Raw genomic sequence first — 21,961 nt, 5'->3', positions numbered from 1 at the left:
ATGTGCGCATATGTATGTATCATAAAATGCATAATTTACAAGGAAAAAGGAATGTGGAATTTATCTTTTGGAAATGAAATTTTTGCTTTGCAGAGTTTTGAATCTTCCCCAGCAACATCCTCTGGATCGGTGGGGTAGATAAGTCGCAGAGATCATGGCCCATGATAGACCTTGATCGTATCCTAATCTTAACAAGTCATCTTCTTCAGGTGTCCAAGGTGTTCTGGTTTGAGTATAAGTCGGACGTCGATCGGATCCAGTGAGACGTCTTTGGGGTAGGTCGGTACTGGTGCTGGGTGAACTGCAGACACTGCTTTGACATGAATGGATTGGTTCAGAATGATCGAGTTCTGATAATGGAAAGGTGTTTGGTTCACAAGGTTGACATAATATATAATTTATCTTCATAACAGCTATATTTATGATTAGTTTAAATAAGGTATCAACATGGTTTTATTTACCAGACATAGTGTTACAATCTTTCTAAATAATACAAAAAAAAGGGGGGAGGGGAAAGGGAATAGTTTTTTAAAAGAAAAAGAAAAGAGAGAGAGAGAGAGAGAGAAAGCAATGATTTATAGAATAGGAACGATAAGGAGAAAGAGAGAGAAAGAAAGAGAGAGAGAGAGATGAAATGCAGACGGATGCTGATTCCTGAAAAGGAGGGGAGGGTGGGGAAATAGATGATGTATACTTGAATGTGATCTACCGTACACCAAATGAAGAGTGATGTTCTTAATCACATGAAACTTGTATGAATTAATATAAATAGGCTTATTATAGGCTTTAATGTATGCATTGTAACTGATAGACGAAGGGATATGTCCCCTGTTTCTTTCTTCAACCTTGATTATCAAATGATGGCTTACCTTTTTGTATGGCTGGATAAGAATAAGACGTTAAGTGTCAAAATAGACTTGAAGGGGAGAAAGGGGGGAAAAGAATTGATGTCGCTGTCATGATTGACATTCAGTGTAACGCACATAGTTTTATAAAGTAATTTCTCCTCATTTAGTGACAAATGCACTTTGGGCTGAACCTTATTTGATGGTGCAAGGGAGGGCCCTGAAAAGAGAATGTTTTTTATTTATTTATTTATTGGATACTTTATTCCTTCACTACATGAAACTATTTTAAAAAAAAAAGTTTATTGAATCCAAACCTGAACAGATAAAGAGAATCCTTTTAAGGATAAAATAATTCATAAAAAAAAAAGTAAATGGTATGCATCGCATAGCAGTGATTCATGTATCATATGAAAATTCGTATTCTTTCTCTCTTCTCTCACTCTTCTCTATCTCACTCTTATTCATTCCACAAGTATTCCCTTTTCTTGGACTAGCACACACTGTACTCTTTCTTTTTTTTTTTTCAATTCTATTTTATGCGCAGTAGTGAAAGCCTATTTGATATGCAACATGCACTGATTACATATACTCACATAATAAACAAGAAAAGGAAAAAAAAAAATACTTTTGGAAACCTATCTCCTATCTTGTTCATCATTGAATAATGAATCGAAAGCACACGTTGTGAAAAAAAAAAAATCAAACACATGGACCTCTTTTGATGATCATCAAGCCTATTAACCGATTTCAAGCTATTGTTTCAAATGATGCATTTTGACAGTGGCTGCTTTGTTTATGGCCGTATTCATGACAGTTGTAAAGCAAAAAGAGGGTATAGACACCTAAACAGTATCCATCAAGAAATGGAATAGGAACCTATGGAGTGTATCCTTTCTATTCAAATCACAAGCGAGTCTTGCCGTCAAACGAAACATTAGATAAAATCAAGCACAAGCAACTCATTCTTTACGCCACAGACTGCTTTGGGTATCCTTTGCTATTTGTTTATCAACACTTGATTATATCTTGTTCTTTATTCCCTACCCAGATGGATAAGGTACACGCGAGAAAAAGATGATTGGATGCATTGGACAAGAAGGTCCCCTTTTTTATAAACCAAGATCATTCAAGCATCCTGTTCACGCTGACCACCAAAGCATCAGTCATGATCGCCCACAGATCACAACCACAGAGACCTCTTGTCTGCTTTCCATCATTGGACGACAGGATGACTTCATTCGATGACCTGAGCTCTGTTCGTCCGCCTGGTCTTTCTAGCCAACCCCATCCGGACGAAATCTGGCCCGGGGATGGACTGATACGTTTGTCAAAAGGAAGACGATCATCGGACTCAGTCGAGACTACCCATGTTTAGCCCCATAGATCCTTTTTATAAAGTTGTCTTCATAAGCATATAAAGTTTATCAAGAAAGCAAGCGGTGGTCATCTTAAACAAGATCCCCCAGTTTGCTATTGACACTTTTTTATTAGATTCTAGGGTGCATTACTGATTTTTGGCTTTGTTAAGATCATGTAGGGTGAATGGCTTTCTGAGGAGGATCAACCTCATGTTTCCTTCCTAGTTTAAGAAACCATACGAGTCTTTGGATAGGCAAAAGATCCACAACGACAAAGCCAACGATAGGAAAACAGTCACACGTATCCAAAAGGATCTTGCCATCACCTAAAAGGTCAACAATCCACTCAAGAACTAAGAACACAGCCTGTTTTTATCTCCCTTCGTTTTCAGTCTCTTTCATTCATCGTCACAAACAACAGAGCAGTAGAAAAAAAAAGATGGGGCTCATTCGAAATAAATAGAGGGTCCACATGACTTGTCAATTGAACTGGTTTTCAGGACTTGACATGGGCCAAATATTTTCATCCCTAGGAGACTTGAACCGATGATATTCTCACCACTGTATTTTATTGTCCAGAGCATGATGATCTCTGTTATACGCAGTCTCAAAAAGGATACGTTAACGACATATAAATCGATCAAGGTAGGATATGCATCGAGTATCTAGTTTGATGAGAGTAAAAAAAAAAAAGCAATGATTATAGACAATAAAAGACAAGTAATGGATCTAAAGAGGAAATAAGGTCATAGCAGCATCAATTCTTTATCTATCGAAACAAAAACAAAAGTAATAGCTAAAGAAAGGTCTATAAGAGAAGTGTATCTGGTAATTGACTATGCAACAATGGACAGTGATACTCAAGAGATGAATATGTGTAGAATAGGGTCAAGTCGAGGTAAGTGACACAAGATGATAAAAATGAGAAAAGACAGCTGCCAGTGTTTGGTTATTGTATGTACATGGGTTGATACAAGACGATGCTTTAAACAAATGATCCATCAATAAATAAATAAAAGAGAAGGAAAGAGGAAGGGAAAGAGAGAAAGAGATTTTGTGTCTACCTGATTACCTTTGATGCTGAGATGATGGAGTTGCACAAAGATGGCTTAGTAATACGTCTGTATTTGTTCTTTTTTCCTTTTTCTTTTCTCTTTTTCTTCTTCTTCTTTACCTTTCGTGTTTATCCTGTGTCTTTTTACACAAGCAAAAAGATTACTTTACAGCTAAAGACATAAACAGTCAAGTGCAGCCATAGACATCTCTAAAGGATCTTTTCTCTATTAATCTATCAACAGTTGAAAATAAGCAAACAATCGACGAAAGCAAACCTATGAAGGATGTTACCAGACCTATTCTTCCTATACGAAAAGCAGTTGAGAGCAACTGAACAAGCAAACTAGCAACTACACATGAACCAAAGATAGGGAGTTAAAGAAAAATAACAAAAGGGAGAAGGAAGGGAAAAAAAAAAAGAAAAAGAGCAATAGAAAAGCCTTAGTTTAGGAATACAGACACTTGTCTACTGAAATCACCACATAATTTGAAGTAAACAAAAAGCAAGAAATAGAGATAGAAATAGAGGTATAGAGAACAGAGAGATAGCAGTAGTCAATACTTTAAGCATAATGCAATCTTAGTCAATAGAAATAAGAAATGTGATAATGATCAATAGAAAGGAGATAGTATGGGATGGATAACGCTACGAAGAAGAAGAAGACGAAAAAGATGATAAAAGTATGTACTATATCATTATAAACAAAGTAATAGTCATGGATCATAGGTAGAATTCTGTATGCTTTTGAATCCAAGTAGAGTAAAGGACAAACTATCGAAGCAAGAGAGAGCAGAGACAAGAAAACAAGAGCAAGAAGTCAGCAAAGGAATAGTTTATTTAGAAGAAAGGGGAGAGAGAGAGAGAGAGAGAGAGAGAGAGAGAGAGGACTGTGCTTGTGAGAATGATTGTGTGATAGATCAACCATGGGTATATATATATATATATATGTGTGTGTGTGTATGTATGGATCTAGTCAAGACCTACTTGCTATGACAATATTATGAAAGTAGGAGAGATACAAGACTATGAGTACCTGATTTCACCATGACAACCAGCTACTTACAAGTCACCATCAATGTTGATCATCCAATAGCAAGTTTACATGACAAGATAGGTACGATACAGTAATAGACAACAATCATCGTGTAGAGCTTATCCTCTATTGCCTATGATGACCATAACCATGCTGTACATGCTTATTATTCATATATATCAAACAAGGTAAGAAGTGATAGAACAAGTAATAGGACAATGAGATCAGTCACTATGAGACTGTTCAGTGACAACCTTATGGTCCTATACTTGATCAATCTATATCTTTTTTAATAAATCCCCCATTTACAAAGACATTCCTTGTACTATTTCTCTATGTTATTTCTCTATGTTATTTCTCTATACTATCTCTATATGCGGCTTAGTTGCTTTTCATGTACACAAAAGACTGTTTGAGTGGAGTTTTTATAAGATGCTGTAAAGCTTTATGACTAGTGAACCAAGTATTCCGATGTAAACTAATTAGTCTATAAGAAAAAGTAAAAACACAAACAAAGCCTTGTTCTCTATTCTACTCTATTCTATTATAGTACAGTGACCACAGGTTATGAAGAAAAGGGTCTTTATAAACTAAAGAATGACTAACAAAAGGGAGGAAACTAAGTATACCCATAAATGGAAATAAGGTAAGTACGTTTATGGATAAACCAATATCCGACAAGGTCGATATCTCTCACGTGATCTTATCTCTTATTGACAATTAAGGTACATTGTTGTCGATCCCTATTTCTTTGCTCTCTCTTTTTCTTCTTTCCTTTCTTCTTGTTCTTTTCTCTTTTACTTATCATCAAAGGGCTTGGTTATGCTTAGTCAACTCCAAAGTACAAGATTCTCAACTACTTCTTTTGCCACTTTTGGGATCTATGGATTCTAATGAAGTCTATAAATCTTTTAAGTAATCATAACAACATTATGACTTTGGTTAACTTGACAACTTTTATTTTAGATACCTTCAGTCCTTATCAACTTTATATTCTATTCTCAATAAAAAGAAAGAAAGAAAGAAAGACATTGCTTCAGTCGAATGTGAAGATTAGGTTAATTCTCGAAATGTGTTTAGATCTGTAACTAACTGCACCTGTAAAAAGTCAATAAAATTTGATCCACTGTGCTATAACCTTATGACGATAGGAATTGAATGAGCTCAAATTGGGTTTATATGTGTCAAGTACCAATGATATGGACACTATGCTCATAAAAGAGTAAGCAGCACAAGAAGTTGACAATCACTGTTGTACCATTGTGCCATTGATTCATAGCGTATAACATGGATACAGAAGGTATTGTGGTTTATATGCAATAGCATTTTTATAATGACATTCATAGTAATAGATAGATTATAGAAAGACAATGTGTTTCAAATGGATACATACTAAGGTATGAGCAATGATAAATAATTATAATTTTTTATTAACAAAACTAATCTATGACTAGATTAGTTTTCAGGGTATCTAAAGGAATGGAATGGATGGAAGCTATTGGTAGCGGCAACCACGCTTAAAACATCTGCGCTTCTTCACCAAGCAAGCACCAGAACCTTCTTCTTTTTCTTCCTCCTCATCTTCTCTTTGCTTGCGCTTCTTGCTTCCTTGCGCCTCCTTCTCTTTCTTTTCTTCTTCTTGCTTGCGCTTTTTCTTTTCTTCAAGCAGGCGCGCTCCTTCATCCAGCCTTCTTGCCAACGCCTGCTTTTCCTCCTTGCTCATCCTTTGTGGCTTAGGACGAAGCAAGTACTCCAACCGATCCACCTCATCCACACACTTGCTCTTTAATCTATGAATACAAATAGATATTGGTAAGATAATCATATTAACGTTTATACACCAAAAAGTTAAACTTACCGGTTGCTCAGGGCGATCAAACGCAAAGAAACAGTATCCTTGACGCGACCGCCATCCAACTCACTGACCATAGGACGGCTGTTGAAGCCATCCAATTTTTTCTTTGTTAAACGGAGCACTTCATTTACTGCTTGCAGTTTGCGGGCTAATTTTTTTGCCATGTTGATAAAATAATATTTTTTTTGAAAGATGAAAAAGAAAAAAGAATAGTTGGTGTATACTTTTTATGTTTACGTTGTGCAACCAAAACACCAATCAAAAAACGCCAAACTTCAAAAGTTGAATATAAGGTTTGATGCTCCCTTTTATGGCAATGATGGATAACGATTTCGTCCGTTTATAGGTTTGAATTATTTGTTTGCGCAATTTTATATATAAACAAAAAAATTTTTTTTTACTCAAGCTTTTTAATACTTCATTTTATGGATAAAAGCTGTGACTAAGCATCAAATGCTAATATTAAACTTCATACTTTATTTTATTGTCAATAAAATAACTTTCCATACATTACATATTTTGCTCCATTATCATAAAATGTAAAAAAAAATATTATCATTCTCACACACTTTAAATCGCCGATGAATAAAAGTAGCTTTGTCTAACTTCAAAATGACTTTGATAAAGCAATTTTGGCATAGTTACAAATTGACTGCAATTTTCAAAAAATATAAAAAGAGCGATTTCCTTTGCTTTCCTTTTATCCTTGTACATTTATCATGATCTTTTTCGCTTTGCTTTTTGTCTTTGTGCTATTCTTTTCTGCCGTCTGCGCAGCCTCTCTTTTTGCCCTCGTTGAGGAAGAAACTTCTCGTGGTGTTGTTGGCGCTCTGGCCATTCCCGTTCCTGCTGTTCCTGCTGTTCCTGTTGCTGCAGTTCTGTTCACCGTTGTTGCTGGTCACGCGGTGGACCAAGTCGTGCCTGTGTGGACTGCTCTGGATGATGCGGCTCATCCAGCTAATGATGATCAAGTCGTGCCCACTCTGTTTCAACAACAGGTGGGCTACAATGATGACCAAGTGGTTCCGCTCTGGTTTCAACAACCAGAGTTGCCGTCGGAATCAGATGAAGAAGATCAGGCTGTGCCTAATTTTGTATAAATAAAAAAAAATCTTTACCTCATTTATTGTCTTTGTTTCTTGTTTTTTATGTTTATTGATATTAATGACAAGCCTAGTCATTCATGGTTACTTCGCGTTTATTTACTTAAAATGACGCAACAGTCTGGGGTCACGAGCGCAACAAAAGATAGAAGTCAGACAAATTAAGCCTAGTGGTTCATGACATACCATCACCTTTGGCAGTCTCATGATTGATAAAGCGACATAAGCAACCTAAACAAACTATGGACATCAATAGTTTTGATTATGAATCACTATAGTCTTACAAGTAGTTCAATGCAACTTACTGAACGCATTTAGTATAATTGTAGTTTAAATTATGAAACTTCTGCCAAAATCAGTCTAATTTATTGTGAGTGACGAGGTTCCATTGCTAATTATTATTTAATTTAAAAAAATATTACGATATGAAGGTATGGTACTAATACAAAGAGCATATAAAATCTTATGATCGACTATACAACAGCAATGATCAAGCTCATATTACGATGAATAGATATTTTTTTGATTACTAATGCATAACATGACTTTGCTGTTCAGCTTATACTTTGCACATCTATATAAACTACCAATATTAAGCATACACAAACCAAAGTTCAATTGTATTTATTATAGTCAATTGCGGCTTATAATTCGTATCCTCACAACATCGCATGTTTCATTTTGCTACTATCCATTTAGTACACAGAACAAAGCATATTGAAAGATCATGCTTATTTGTTTTCTTCGTGAGTTATAAGACATTATGTCATTGTAGTCGTAGGATATTTCCTTTATTAACAAACACTGAAAGCAATCATCACCATCAGCCATATTATCAACAGTAAAAACTATGTAGTAAAGCAATAAGCTTATTTTTTTTTATAATTTGTTCATTTGGGATCTTACCAGAACTCCAGCAAGCTCTCATTGACCACAGGATAATACCTTCCTATATTTGCATGATTTTTAGAACATTGACTGGAGGTCATTTGTAGCCATGTCGACAAACTTCAGGGAATGTCAAAAACATACAGGACGATACTACTATTCATTACCCCATGAGCTCCTCTTCCAATCATCTTTGTTGCCAAACAGTCTTGTTTCATACTTGACCAATACTATAGCTCAACCTCTTTCAAGGAATGTGATAATAACAAAAAGAGAAAGCTAGATACACATCAATCGGAGCTAGATTTGTCACCAAGCGATAAAAGAACAGCAGGAGAGAACATAGCATAGAAAGAGCAATGAGGGATGATTCAGTCCGGCTGGTGGATATTGTCGGTTACAAAAAAGATATCATTGACGGTTATAAAAAAAATAAATGGTCAACGGTTAATTAAAGCATAATTGTCGAAAGACAGGATTTAATTTGTCGGTCCATGCAATAGCAAATTGTCAGTCAAATATGAAGAAACCGTCATCAAGAGGAAAAGATGCTGCTAGGTTTAATTCATAGCGCTTAACCATATAGTGTTTTGGTTCTCATAAGTTTTCAGTTGATTTGTAGTCAAAATTAATAGGTATTTATTCAATTGAAGGCTTAGGATGGAGTTCGTTTAAAGCAATTTATAATTTGATGTTTAGAATGAAGACAAAAGCCATAAAGATCACTACAACAAAGATTATTGCATGTATCACCAATTGTTGAGGCTGAGGCAGTGGACAAGGTTGGGAGGTTGAGAGAAGGGAGCGTATTGCCAACGTCCAGTTCAAACATTGCTTCATTTATATGTCTTGCTTGCTCGATGAGGAAAGACTAAATTGCAATAGAAAAATAAGAGAATACACTAATTACTAATAGAGACATTGTTGACCTACCTTCATTTGGAACAGTACGTTCAGTGTTGGTTTTAAAGCACCAAGTTGATTAAAATGGTATGGGATCGCCAATTTTGCCATTAGCTTAGCAATGTAGAATTGCTCTTCTGTTTTTTTCAACATATAAAGACAGCCAAAGCAGCCAACAAAATCCATAGCCATAACAGAAGTGTTAATCTTATATCTTGTCACTATTTGCTGGATAATGCATGAATTCGTTCTTAAATTCTTGCATTGTTGTTTCTGAACAACGTCTTTGCTAGCAATACTTCTTTTAAATTCATTGGAGGAAATCTCCAGTCGTTTCTTTCCATATTTTATGCCAAGCATGAGATTCATTCTGCGGCCGAAAGAATTGGATTGCTCTCTCAAACCAAATATTGATCTGTTCACATCAATAGATGTTTTTGTGGCCTCATTGGCATTCTCTCCACTACAGATACAACCATAAATTCATCAATCATCTGTTTTTTTGACCTCATTTGCTTTTATCTACTTACTCAATCAGTTTGGTATCCGTCGAATCGAGCAATATATCTAATAGTGAAGCGAATCTTCGTTATACAGTGGTTTCCGATTCATCTTGGTATGAGAACCAGCGTGCGAAATTTCTAACACTATCAAAGGTAGATACTGCATTTTTAGACATACATCTATTGTGCTTTTCCACTTTCGACTTACATTTGCTCAGCTATTAAAAGCATGGCATATTGTTGTTCGCCGCTTTGCTTGCTTTTGGAGAGTAAATATTTCTGTTCATCGATGTGTTCCAAGATCTCATCTGTATTTCTCAAGGCTAACAATCGATTCAATATCTTGTTAGATTCATCGTTTAAGCCAGAATAGCTGTTAATATCCATGCTTTTTTCTTCATCTACAATACACTCCCATTGTGCTTCGGTAAATACGTTTTGATATATATCCAGCATTTTGATGTCCAAGAGGTTAACAATACCAGAAAGAGATAACCTACAGTGAACAGAAAATGAGTTTCTATCTACAATAAAATTGTGAGCTCTATCTTACATTGTTATCATTGATTCTTCTGAGCTGATATTCTCTTGCTTCAGATATTTTACACCCAAAGTGACCAAAGATGTAATTATGTTTACCGGTGCGTTGGCCATAAGTTGGTTTAATGAAACTAGTTCTTCATCTTTGAGTGTATCTCCGTTCAACTAAGAAGCAAAAGGATGGTTATAATTCAGGAAACATGTATCATGATATATTTTCCTAACCTCTTGATGTATGCTAAACTGTTGTAAAATTCGCTTGAAAAGTGCCGTTTTAAATCTGGTAATATTCGAGTAAAATTTCAGATAGTAAGCGAATATTACCGACTTATTCTCCAATTATTTGCAGTGACTGTATGATCACAAAGTATCTCTTGATGCTTCTTCATATTCAATTCCATACAAAATAATGAGTAGATAAAGGACAAGGTAAGTCTCTTTGATTTGATATCATCTGGACAAAAGTCATCATTTTATTCCATTCCTTCTTCTTTATTGTACTTGACTGTGATCATGCTATGGAAGATAAAAAAAAAACGTTGATTACTTCTAGTAATGATGTGACATATGAAATGTATTTGACTTACATTTCATAAAAGACTGTAGCATCATCTTTATGCAATACTGAATCCTAGGCTATTAATTCTGGCTCTGTAGAACAATATTATGCTTTTCGGAAGCATTGTGTTTCTAAATCTTTTCATATGCTTCCTTGTCAACTGAGAATGATGACTAGGTCAAAGTAGAATGATCATGTAAAACCCTAGGACTTGTACTTCATTGGTTCTATAGACGAATTGATTAATTTAGTAGGACAACAGGTTTTATCACGTAATTACTTACAGATTATGTTTCAATATTACGACGATGGAGAGTAAGAAATGACTGAAGATGCCGGTTTCTTTTAGATTTTGACTGATGAATGATACAATAAAAGCATGAAGAGTGAGAGAAAGAAGGATTCCCATGGTCAAAAATGTAACAGACAGACAATTTTGCAGGAATTGTTTTTGTTAATTTCTTGTTATCGCGTCATGCCAACACAGACTGTTTTGATAAGAGCAAAAAATGTATAAAAAGGAACCAGATTCGATATCTTTTTTCTTTCTTTCTTTATCAATCACAACAACACAGTAGATCAGCATCATAGTAGATCAGCATCATAGTAGACCAGCACCATAGTAGATCAGCAACACTGAGAGAGTTACCAGTTCAGCAGAGGTTCTTCGATTTATTGCTTTACGCTTTATCTGATTCTCCCCTTTTTGGAAAAAGAACGTAGAAGGGCACCTATTCGACATGGCCTCCACGTGGCGGTGCCTGGAAACATGTCTTTACTATAAAGGCATGGCTAACAATGTCGACTTTAGTACTTGTACTTTTATATATATCCTATACAATAAAATTCTTCTTTGTCCTTTTTTTTCTCTCTCTCTCTCTCCTTGTATCTTTCTCTGTTTCTCATGTTACTTACATTGCTTATTATATTCTTTGGCTTCTTTCATGTCTTCAAACAAGTCCATTAGCTTCATGTACAACGATCATCATCCTTAATGTACAAAGGAAGAGAGCTGAAATAGCTTTGTATAACACCATAGTATGATCATAGCAGTTGATCTAAAGTATACTTTGCTATTCTTTTTTGATTGAGCTTTCATTGTTCATTCACCATTACTCCATTTTTCATTTATTATTCGTTCATTATTCATTCAATTATTTGCTTATTACTTGTTGTAACAATAATGTTGTCAGCAGAGAGAGAGAGAGAGAGAGAGAGAGAGAGAGAAGGTGTTCTTGTGAGTGTGTAAAAAAAATACCAATTAATATTCTGTACTGATGAACGGCAAGCATTCAAATAAATCATAAAAGAAGCTCCCTTGGTCACTTAGATATATTAGTAAAGTAACAGTATATGTTGTCAGATTGACTTACATCATGTAGTTCATTTCTTTCTAGATTGACCCTTCTGCTTAATTTTTTCCTTCACATGAAGTAGATCTGGACGACATTAGGTCAAGCAATTCCGCTTTGCAATACAAAAGTATGTATATGACAAGCACTTACGAAGCGAATAGAAAAGAAAGAGAAAGAGAAAGGGGAAAAAAAGGAAAAAAAGAAAGAAGAAAAAGAGAGAACAAAGAAATAGGGATCGACAACAATGTACCTTAGTTGATTTCATTGTCCGTCAATGGCAGATAAGATCACGTGAATGGTATTGACTTTACCGGATATTCATTTATCCATGACCGTACTTGACCTTGTTTCCATTTATGAGTATTCTTATTTTCCTCTCTCCCTCATTTTACAAATATAAACCCTTGTTCGCTATTTTATTGTATTCTATTATGTTTTATTATATTATACTGTATTATGGTTCGCTGACTACAGGTTATGAGGAAAAGGGTCTTTATAATACAATGGATGAAAATAAGAACACCCATAAATGGAAACAAGGTCAAGTACGGTCATGGATAAATGAATATCCGGTAAAGTCAATACCATTCACGTGATCTTATCTGCCATTGACGGACAATGAAATCAACTAAGGTACATTGTTGTCGATCCCTATTTCTTTGTTCTCTCTTTTTCTTCTTTCTTTTTTTCCTTTTTTTCCCCTTTCTCTTTCTCTTTCTTTTCTATTCGCTTCGTAAGTGCTTGTCATATACATACTTTTGTATTGCAAAGCGGAATTGCTTGACCTAATGTCGTCCAGATCTACTTCATGTGAAGGAAAAAATTAAGCAGAAGGGTCAATCTAGAAAGAAATGAACTACATGATGTAAGTCAATCTGACAACATATACTGTTACTTTACTAATATATCTAAGTGACCAAGGGAGCTTCTTTTATGATTTATTTGAATGCTTGCCGTTCATCAGTACAGAATATTAATTGGTATTTTTTTTACACACTCACAAGAACACCTTCTCTCTCTCTCTCTCTCTCTCTCTCTCTCTCTGCTGACAACATTATTGTTACAACAAGTAATAAGCAAATAATTGAATGAATAATGAACGAATAATAAATGAAAAATGGAGTAATGGTGAATGAACAATGAAAGCTCAATCAAAAAAGAATAGCAAAGTATACTTTAGATCAACTGCTATGATCATACTATGGTGTTATACAAAGCTATTTCAGCTCTCTTCCTTTGTACATTAAGGATGATGATCGTTGTACATGAAGCTAATGGACTTGTTTGAAGACATGAAAGAAGCCAAAGAATATAATAAGCAATGTAAGTAACATGAGAAACAGAGAAAGATACAAGGAGAGAGAGAGAGAGAAAAAAAAGGACAAAGAAGAATTTTTATTGTATAGGATATATATAAAAGTACAAGTACTAAAGTCGACATTGTTAGCCATGCCTTTATAGTAAAGACATGTTTCCAGGCACCGCCACGTGGAGGCCATGTCGAATAGGTGCCCTTCTACGTTCTTTTTCCAAAAAGGGGAGAATCAGATAAAGCGTAAAGCAATAAATCGAAGAACCTCTGCTGAACTGGTAACTCTCTCAGTGTTGCTGATCTACTATGGTGCTGGTCTACTATGATGCTGATCTACTATGATGCTGATCTACTGTGTTGTTGTGATTGATAAAGAAAGAAAGAAAAAAGATATCGAATCTGGTTCCTTTTTATACATTTTTTGCTCTTATCAAAACAGTCTGTGTTGGCATGACGCGATAACAAGAAATTAACAAAAACAATTCCTGCAAAATTGTCTGTCTGTTACATTTTTTGACCATGGGAATCCTTCTTTCTCTCACTCTTCATGCTTTTATTGTATCATTCATCAGTCAAAATCTAAAAGAAACCGGCATCTTCAGTCATTTCTTACTCTCCATCGTCGTAATATTGAAACATAATCTGTAAGTAATTACGTGATAAAACCTGTTGTCCTACTAAATTAATCAATTCGTCTATAGAACCAATGAAGTACAAGTCCTAGGGTTTTACATGATCATTCTACTTTGACCTAGTCATCATTCTCAGTTGACAAGGAAGCATATGAAAAGATTTAGAAACACAATGCTTCCGAAAAGCATAATATTGTTCTACAGAGCCAGAATTAATAGCCTAGGATTCAGTATTGCATAAAGATGATGCTACAGTCTTTTATGAAATGTAAGTCAAATACATTTCATATGTCACATCATTACTAGAAGTAATCAACGTTTTTTTTTTATCTTCCATAGCATGATCACAGTCAAGTACAATAAAGAAGAAGGAATGGAATAAAATGATGACTTTTGTCCAGATGATATCAAATCAAAGAGACTTACCTTGTCCTTTATCTACTCATTATTTTGTATGGAATTGAATATGAAGAAGCATCAAGAGATACTTTGTGATCATACAGTCACTGCAAATAATTGGAGAATAAGTCGGTAATATTCGCTTACTATCTGAAATTTTACTCGAATATTACCAGATTTAAAACGGCACTTTTCAAGCGAATTTTACAACAGTTTAGCATACATCAAGAGGTTAGGAAAATATATCATGATACATGTTTCCTGAATTATAACCATCCTTTTGCTTCTTAGTTGAACGGAGATACACTCAAAGATGAAGAACTAGTTTCATTAAACCAACTTATGGCCAACGCACCGGTAAACATAATTACATCTTTGGTCACTTTGGGTGTAAAATATCTGAAGCAAGAGAATATCAGCTCAGAAGAATCAATGATAACAATGTAAGATAGAGCTCACAATTTTATTGTAGATAGAAACTCATTTTCTGTTCACTGTAGGTTATCTCTTTCTGGTATTGTTAACCTCTTGGACATCAAAATGCTGGATATATATCAAAACGTATTTACCGAAGCACAATGGGAGTGTATTGTAGATGAAGAAAAAAGCATGGATATTAACAGCTATTCTGGCTTAAACGATGAATCTAACAAGATATTGAATCGATTGTTAGCCTTGAGAAATACAGATGAGATCTTGGAACACATCGATGAACAGAAATATTTACTCTCCAAAAGCAAGCAAAGCGGCGAACAACAATATGCCATGCTTTTAATAGCTGAGCAAATGTAAGTCGAAAGTGGAAAAGCACAATAGATGTATGTCTAAAAATGCAGTATCTACCTTTGATAGTGTTAGAAATTTCGCACGCTGGTTCTCATACCAAGATGAATCGGAAACCACTGTATAACGAAGATTCGCTTCACTATTAGATATATTGCTCGATTCGACGGATACCAAACTGATTGAGTAAGTAGATAAAAGCAAATGAGGTCAAAAAAACAGATGATTGATGAATTTATGGTTGTATCTGTAGTGGAGAGAATGCCAATGAGGCCACAAAAACATCTATTGATGTGAACAGATCAATATTTGGTTTGAGAGAGCAATCCAATTCTTTCGGCCGCAGAATGAATCTCATGCTTGGCATAAAATATGGAAAGAAACGACTGGAGATTTCCTCCAATGAATTTAAAAGAAGTATTGCTAGCAAAGACGTTGTTCAGAAACAACAATGCAAGAATTTAAGAACGAATTCATGCATTATCCAGCAAATAGTGACAAGATATAAGATTAACACTTCTGTTATGGCTATGGATTTTGTTGGCTGCTTTGGCTGTCTTTATATGTTGAAAAAAACAGAAGAGCAATTCTACATTGCTAAGCTAATGGCAAAATTGGCGATCCCATACCATTTTAATCAACTTGGTGCTTTAAAACCAACACTGAACGTACTGTTCCAAATGAAGGTAGGTCAACAATGTCTCTATTAGTAATTAGTGTATTCTCTTATTTTTCTATTGCAATTTAGTCTTTCCTCATCGAGCAAGCAAGACATATAAATGAAGCAATGTTTGAACTGGACGTTGGCAATACGCTCCCTTCTCTCAACCTCCCAACCTTGTCCACTGCCTCAGCCTCAACAATTGGTGATACATGCAATAATCTTTGTTGTAGTGATCTTTATGGCTTTTGTCTTCATTCTAAACATCAAATTATAAATTGCTTTAAACGAACTCCATCCTAAGCCTTCAATTGAATAAATACCTATTAATTTTGACTACAAATCAACTGAAAACTTATGAGAACCAAAACACTATATGGTTAAGCGCTATGAATTAAACCTAGCAGCATCTTTTCCTCTTGATGACGGTTTCTTCATATTTGACTGACAATTTGCTATTGCATGGACCGACAAATTAAATCCTGTCTTTCGACAATTATGCTTTAATTAACCGTTGACCATTTATTTTTTTTATAACCGTCAATGATATCTTTTTTGTAACCGACAATATCCACCAGCCGGACTGAATCATCCCTCATTGCTCTTTCTATGCTATGTTCTCTCCTGCTGTTCTTTTATCGCTTGGTGACAAATCTAGCTCCGATTGATGTGTATCTAGCTTTCTCTTTTTGTTATTATCACATTCCTTGAAAGAGGTTGAGCTATAGTATTGGTCAAGTATGAAACAAGACTGTTTGGCAACAAAGATGATTGGAAGAGGAGCTCATGGGGTAATGAATAGTAGTATCGTCCTGTATGTTTTTGACATTCCCTGAAGTTTGTCGACATGGCTACAAATGACCTCCAGTCAATGTTCTAAAAATCATGCAAATATAGGAAGGTATTATCCTGTGGTCAATGAGAGCTTGCTGGAGTTCTGGTAAGATCCCAAATGAACAAATTATAAAAAAAAATAAGCTTATTGCTTTACTACATAGTTTTTACTGTTGATAATATGGCTGATGGTGATGATTGCTTTCAGTGTTTGTTAATAAAGGAAATATCCTACGACTACAATGACATAATGTCTTATAACTCACGAAGAAAACAAATAAGCATGATCTTTCAATATGCTTTGTTCTGTGTACTAAATGGATAGTAGCAAAATGAAACATGCGATGTTGTGAGGATACGAATTATAAGCCGCAATTGACTATAATAAATACAATTGAACTTTGGTTTGTGTATGCTTAATATTGGTAGTTTATATAGATGTGCAAAGTATAAGCTGAACAGCAAAGTCATGTTATGCATTAGTAATCAAAAAAATATCTATTCATCGTAATATGAGCTTGATCATTGCTGTTGTATAGTCGATCATAAGATTTTATATGCCTAACTTTGTAATCGTTGCTCTATGTCATAACCTTTTCGTTTAAAAAATATATAAAAATTAAGTGTAAATCCTGTGCGGGATATAATATATACTGTTACTTTTAGAAAAAAATAATTTTGATAACTGACCGTTTCCTGCTTTTAATTAATTTTATGCTGTTGTTGATAGGGTGAATATTTAATATTCATATTTATTGAAGAATGATTCTTTTGTATGGTGAAATGTAGTGAACCGATTGTATTGTATTGTCCACAAAAAGCTATAAATTCTACAATCCGAAGTCATCTCAGACGAATTTTATCGAATAAGATCCCTGACTTTAGCTATCAGTCTAAAAGTTGTCTTATTTTTGTAAGGAGCGCCGCATTAAAGTAAATAAAAAGGAGTATAAATATGGACTATGCTGTTGAACTATTTAGAACAAGGGAACAATATTTAATTTTAAACAAGGAATGAAGGAAAGAAAATTACTGAATTAGTACTCATATGTAACCAAAGGAACGAATGAAATCCTTTTGCTGCAGGTGACTTTGGTTTGACTGTTAAGAAAGTGACCTTTTTTTCAAATAATTTTTTTAAAAAAAAAAGTATAAAAGGACGAGCCAAATTACAAAATGTTTTGTTTCTTTACTGGTTTCTTGTGTTCATTGTTCAGGACTACTTGATGGGAATGGCAGAAGCGGGTCCCTCCCGGAGAGTAGCCACCAATGTCGATTACATTACAGTATAAACAATTGAATGCGAAGGGCGCTTAAAGACATGGTCTCCACGTGGCGGTGCCTGGAAACATATTTTCATTTTGAAAATATGGCCAACAATGTCAACTGTTTTTATATGAAATACAAATGAAAAATCACTTTTAATAAAAACATACTTACTAAATAATGTCCTTGTCTTTTGCCTTTCACTTTTTGTTTTGTCTAAGTTACTTGTTTGTTTTTAAACCACTTGTTTTGCTAAGCATTCTTCTAATACCATCTCTACTCTTTTAATTGAAAAGTCAAGTTGTGTAATAAAATAAACATAAGACCAAGTAGTATATGATTGTCAAAGTAAAGAAAAAGAAAAACAAAAAGAAAAAAGCTGGTGGTAAAGTTGAGATTCCTTAATCAGCATTCTCAAAAGGAATCTAATGAGTGGTGAGCCAAGTCTTTTACTTTGTTTATGTTATTTAGTCAGTATTTATGCTAAGTACTCAGTATATTTATATTATGTTTTGTCTGCTTTACGTTTGTTTTCTTGTAGAAAGCTTCTTTTTTTTTATTTTTCTCATGCAAGTTTGCATTCAGGTGATGACAAGAGATGAAAAAATAACTGCTACTATTCTTTTGTTTGGTTTGTTCCTTTTCTTGCTTTTTATGTGTCTAAAGGTATTTAGTTATGAAAAAGTATGTTTGCAGGAATGATGGAGAATGAGGAGGGATGAGTGAAGAAGCTAAAGACAAGCACGTAAGCAAGACTAATAAGGTATATAGTGTAACCATACTTACACCGACTTTCCCCTTTTCACCTTCCTTTTAAGGAACTTGGGAATGTATCGCCTACTTGCTGGCTTATAAGCATAGGTGATTGATAGATGAAGTACTTGGCAAGTAACAAATAGATGTTGTAGTGAATAAAAGGTTGTTTTATTTTTATTTGCATGTCAAGTAAATAAAGAATAGAATGTGTTTGCTCTCTCTCTCTTTTTGTAGAATGATTATAGATGCAATTGAAAAGATGACAAAGAGACATCAACATATATGGAAAAGTAAGCAAGTACATCAAGTCTTTGTAGGCTGGCTGTGTACGAGATGACCAAATTCAGAAAAGGATAAAAGAGAAACGGATTCCAAAGTGAGTGCACCATGAACAAAACGGCGATTCAAGTGTTCTTTTTTAAATCGTTACACTGTATCACTGTGACAACGGGTACGACACTTGTGTATGGAGATGATATTAATAGAATGATTCCATACTAGTTGAGTGTAATCATTTATCCCACAAAAGAGTTGACTTGACATATTATCCATTCTTTTTTTTATTTTTTATTTATTTTTATTTTCTAATAACAAAAGCTAATTACAAGGGATAATGAACAGAGCTTTTCTAAAAGAAAACAGCGTATATGACTTGATGACCCTGACCAAACCAAAGTATGGAACTTGCTTTAGACTTGAAGAATTCCCAAGACAGAAAAGTCGAAAAAAAAAAAAAAAAAAAAAAGTTGAGGCATCTTCGAACTTTGTCTCCATCTTTCAACCTCGACTCTTATAGATTTACTTGTATAGTTTTCTGTATTCGACTTTTTTTTTCTTTCTTTTCTTTTCTACAAGATACAAAGTAGTGTGAAATGTATTTGCTGTTATGCTTCACAAAAAAAGAAAAGAAAGAGAAAAAGGTATTCTGTATGGATTTTGAAAGTACACGAGTCAAAACTAAAGAGTGGAGGAAAAGTAATGATATATTCAGTATGATAGGCTTGTAAACGCATTGTTATGGCTATTGGATCAAATATAATGTAATATGACATCTTTTGTATTGATAGCAAGGATAGGAAAGAGATCATGTCATTGCATAGGAGACGAAATATGGATTCAAACATGAAGCAAACAAAGTGCCAGTAAAGATGGTTCATACAACAGTGATTATGAGGACAGATTGAGGATGACTTGGTGAATGGAAAGAAGAGGAGGAGGGAGAATGAGAGAGTTTTTAAATGATGCGAAATGTGTGATAGTGAAAGAAAAAAGAAGCAACAGACAAACATATGTTATATGGTCAGTGTTAGATAGCTCTGTCTATGTTTTGACTATAAAGCATGCTTTGTTTGCAATGGATAAGCCCTTTTTCTTTTGTCTTTGATCATGACTTGTGATATTTCAATAAATCAAAATATGAAAGGATGATATCTAATAAATATGTAAAGTGATTATATGATTATGAGATGTAATAAAACTAAAGAGACAAAGAAAGATTTAGACGATCAAGGCAATAATCGCAGGTTTGTTAAGACAGCTGTGTAAGCATATATCATAGGATGCATATAAAACATATATCAAGTCTTCTTTGTATACTTTAGATTAAATGCTTTTAATATCAGTTTACTATTGAAAACATGGAAAGAGTAGCTTATTTTAAAGAGATTGTTTCATAAAGAAGAAAGATAGATAATATTTGTATGATAAGTTTATAAGTATATGTGTATATGCGAATATGTGTATGTATGTATGTATGTCTATAATACAAAATATAAGTCAATATTAATTAGAGGATAAGCAGTGATAATGTCTCCAGCCATTAGATAATGCACCATCATCACATAGTTCTACATTCTGCATCCACTCGGACTCCAACGCTTGATCAATTTTCCATCGAGTCTCGGGATTAGGATCCATCATACCAGCCAAACATTTCTTTACTTTCAGTGTCTCTAAATGGAAATTGTCCCAAAATTGACAATCTGCCGGATCTTCATTCGTGGTGCGCTGCTCAATATAACTTCCATAAACTATATCGCCTCCGTCAACGGCGGAAGCAGCAACAGAAGCAGGTGAACCAGCGATGGCTCCTGGAGGAGGCGAAGAAGATGGTTTGCCTGTATAAAAAGCAGCTTCAAATGGCAACTTTTGATAGCGAATACAAAAATAGGTGATCGACGCACTCCAGATATCGAGTGCTTGGCCATCATACCCTTCCTCGTGATTCTTGAGTGTCCAGATTTCCGGTGACCAAAAGGGTTCAGATCCGCACCACTTGCGACAGACATGCGATTCTTTTTCAAAGCAGGTCTGGACAACATCCGCCACACCAAAATCGGCAATCTTTAGAGTGCCACCTTTAGTCAATATCAAATTTTCAGGCTTGATGTCCCTGTGAGCGATACCAAGATGATGAAGGTGTTGTAACCCCAACATAAGTTGCTTGAATAGGCAATCACATTCTCCGACTGGTAAAGATGATTTCTCATACAAAAGATTAAATAGATCGCCGCCTTCGCACTATATCACGAGATGAATATTAAAAGAAAGAAAATAAAAGATGACTTACGTATTCCATTACAGTACACCATCGATTGTATTCATCCACAACCAAATCTATCGTTTCAACCACATGAGGATGACCACTAGCAGTTTTGCTGATACAATATTCACTATGCATACGCTTCAAGTATTCTTTTTCGTCCTCATCTTTTGCCTTCTTTCTAAATTCTTTGACTGCCAAGATACTTTTATCCTTGGGTGACCTGACAAGACGTATGACAGCTGTTGCGCCACTTCCGATGTTATTTCGATTGGTCGCTCCCGTTCCCTTTGCGTCTGACTTTTTTGTCGGCTTAATATATTCACCATACTTCTCGTGCAATTTGGGCACATTGTTGGAAGGCGAGTGAATATCGATCGAATGGAAATGTTTTTTAGTCCATGAGGCTGGGCTTGAGATGAAACTACCGATAGAACGACCTAATCGGTGACGAGGGGATGATGTATCGTTATTACCAGACTCTGAGCTTTTGAGACTACGGGTGTCTATACTCGTTCTCCTTGTCGTATCGTTGGTAACCATCGTTGGTGTTTCTTCTTCCTCTTCTTCTGCAGGAGACATTCTTGCTCGATCGATATTACTGTTTGTTGAGAATAGGGAGTTCGTTCGACTTTGCTCTTTAATAGAGATTCCATTCAATGATTCCGTTGGAGGCGATATGATTTGCTCTGATCCAATACTATTCCAATTTGTATCTTCTTTTTGTGCTTTTGAAACGACTGTCATTTGTGAATACGTTAATTTTGAAAAAAG

At 34.8% G+C, this 21,961-nt stretch overlaps 7 protein-coding genes across 7 annotated transcripts; 2 read left to right on the top strand and 5 right to left on the bottom strand.

Annotated features, from left to right (window-relative positions):
* Positions 1–60: 60 nt before the first annotated feature.
* Positions 61–468, bottom strand: RO3G_14522 (uncharacterized protein; the record flags this gene model as incomplete). Its single annotated transcript, XM_067669106.1, has 2 exons — positions 61–413; positions 462–468. 2 exons carry the CDS (start codon positions 466–468, stop codon positions 61–63), a joined length of 360 nt encoding a protein of 119 aa, XP_067525207.1.
* A 1,909-nt stretch (positions 469–2,377) lies between these two features.
* On the bottom strand, positions 2,378–2,790 carry RO3G_14521 (uncharacterized protein; the record flags this gene model as incomplete). The annotated part of the gene is made up of 2 exons (XM_067669105.1): positions 2,378–2,559; positions 2,766–2,790. The coding sequence occupies 2 exons, from the start codon at positions 2,788–2,790 to the stop codon at positions 2,378–2,380; spliced, it is 207 nt and encodes a 68-aa protein (XP_067525206.1).
* Positions 2,791–5,791: 3,001 nt separating this feature from the next.
* On the bottom strand, positions 5,792–6,225 carry RO3G_14520 (uncharacterized protein; the record flags this gene model as incomplete). Its single annotated transcript, XM_067669104.1, has 2 exons — positions 5,792–6,086; positions 6,155–6,225. The coding sequence occupies 2 exons, from the start codon at positions 6,223–6,225 to the stop codon at positions 5,792–5,794; spliced, it is 366 nt and encodes a 121-aa protein (XP_067525205.1).
* Positions 6,226–6,870: 645 nt separating this feature from the next.
* Positions 6,871–7,251, top strand: RO3G_14519 (uncharacterized protein; the record flags this gene model as incomplete). Its single annotated transcript, XM_067669103.1, has 1 exon — positions 6,871–7,251. One exon carries the CDS (start codon positions 6,871–6,873, stop codon positions 7,249–7,251), a length of 381 nt encoding a protein of 126 aa, XP_067525204.1.
* Positions 7,252–9,634: 2,383 nt separating this feature from the next.
* RO3G_14518 (uncharacterized protein) lies at positions 9,635–10,202 on the bottom strand (the record flags this gene model as incomplete). The annotated part of the gene is made up of 3 exons (XM_067669102.1): positions 9,635–9,692; positions 9,757–10,044; positions 10,102–10,202. The coding sequence occupies 3 exons, from the start codon at positions 10,200–10,202 to the stop codon at positions 9,635–9,637; spliced, it is 447 nt and encodes a 148-aa protein (XP_067525203.1).
* A 4,485-nt stretch (positions 10,203–14,687) lies between these two features.
* RO3G_14517 (uncharacterized protein) lies at positions 14,688–15,255 on the top strand (the record flags this gene model as incomplete). The annotated part of the gene is made up of 3 exons (XM_067669101.1): positions 14,688–14,788; positions 14,846–15,133; positions 15,198–15,255. The coding sequence occupies 3 exons, from the start codon at positions 14,688–14,690 to the stop codon at positions 15,253–15,255; spliced, it is 447 nt and encodes a 148-aa protein (XP_067525202.1).
* Positions 15,256–20,427: 5,172 nt separating this feature from the next.
* RO3G_14516 (uncharacterized protein) lies at positions 20,428–21,769 on the bottom strand (the record flags this gene model as incomplete). The annotated part of the gene is made up of 2 exons (XM_067669100.1): positions 20,428–21,165; positions 21,215–21,769. 2 exons carry the CDS (start codon positions 21,767–21,769, stop codon positions 20,428–20,430), a joined length of 1,293 nt encoding a protein of 430 aa, XP_067525201.1.
* Between the last annotated feature and the right edge of the window lie 192 nt (positions 21,770–21,961).

The sequence above is a fragment of the Rhizopus delemar genome, genomic scaffold (genome assembly GCF_000149305.1).
Source record: "Rhizopus delemar RA 99-880 supercont3.14 genomic scaffold, whole genome shotgun sequence".
Taxonomy (NCBI): Eukaryota; Fungi; Mucoromycota; class Mucoromycetes; order Mucorales; family Rhizopodaceae; genus Rhizopus; species Rhizopus delemar.
The sequence above is the reverse complement of the archived record's forward strand: the minus strand, read 5'-3'. Positions and strand labels throughout refer to the sequence as shown.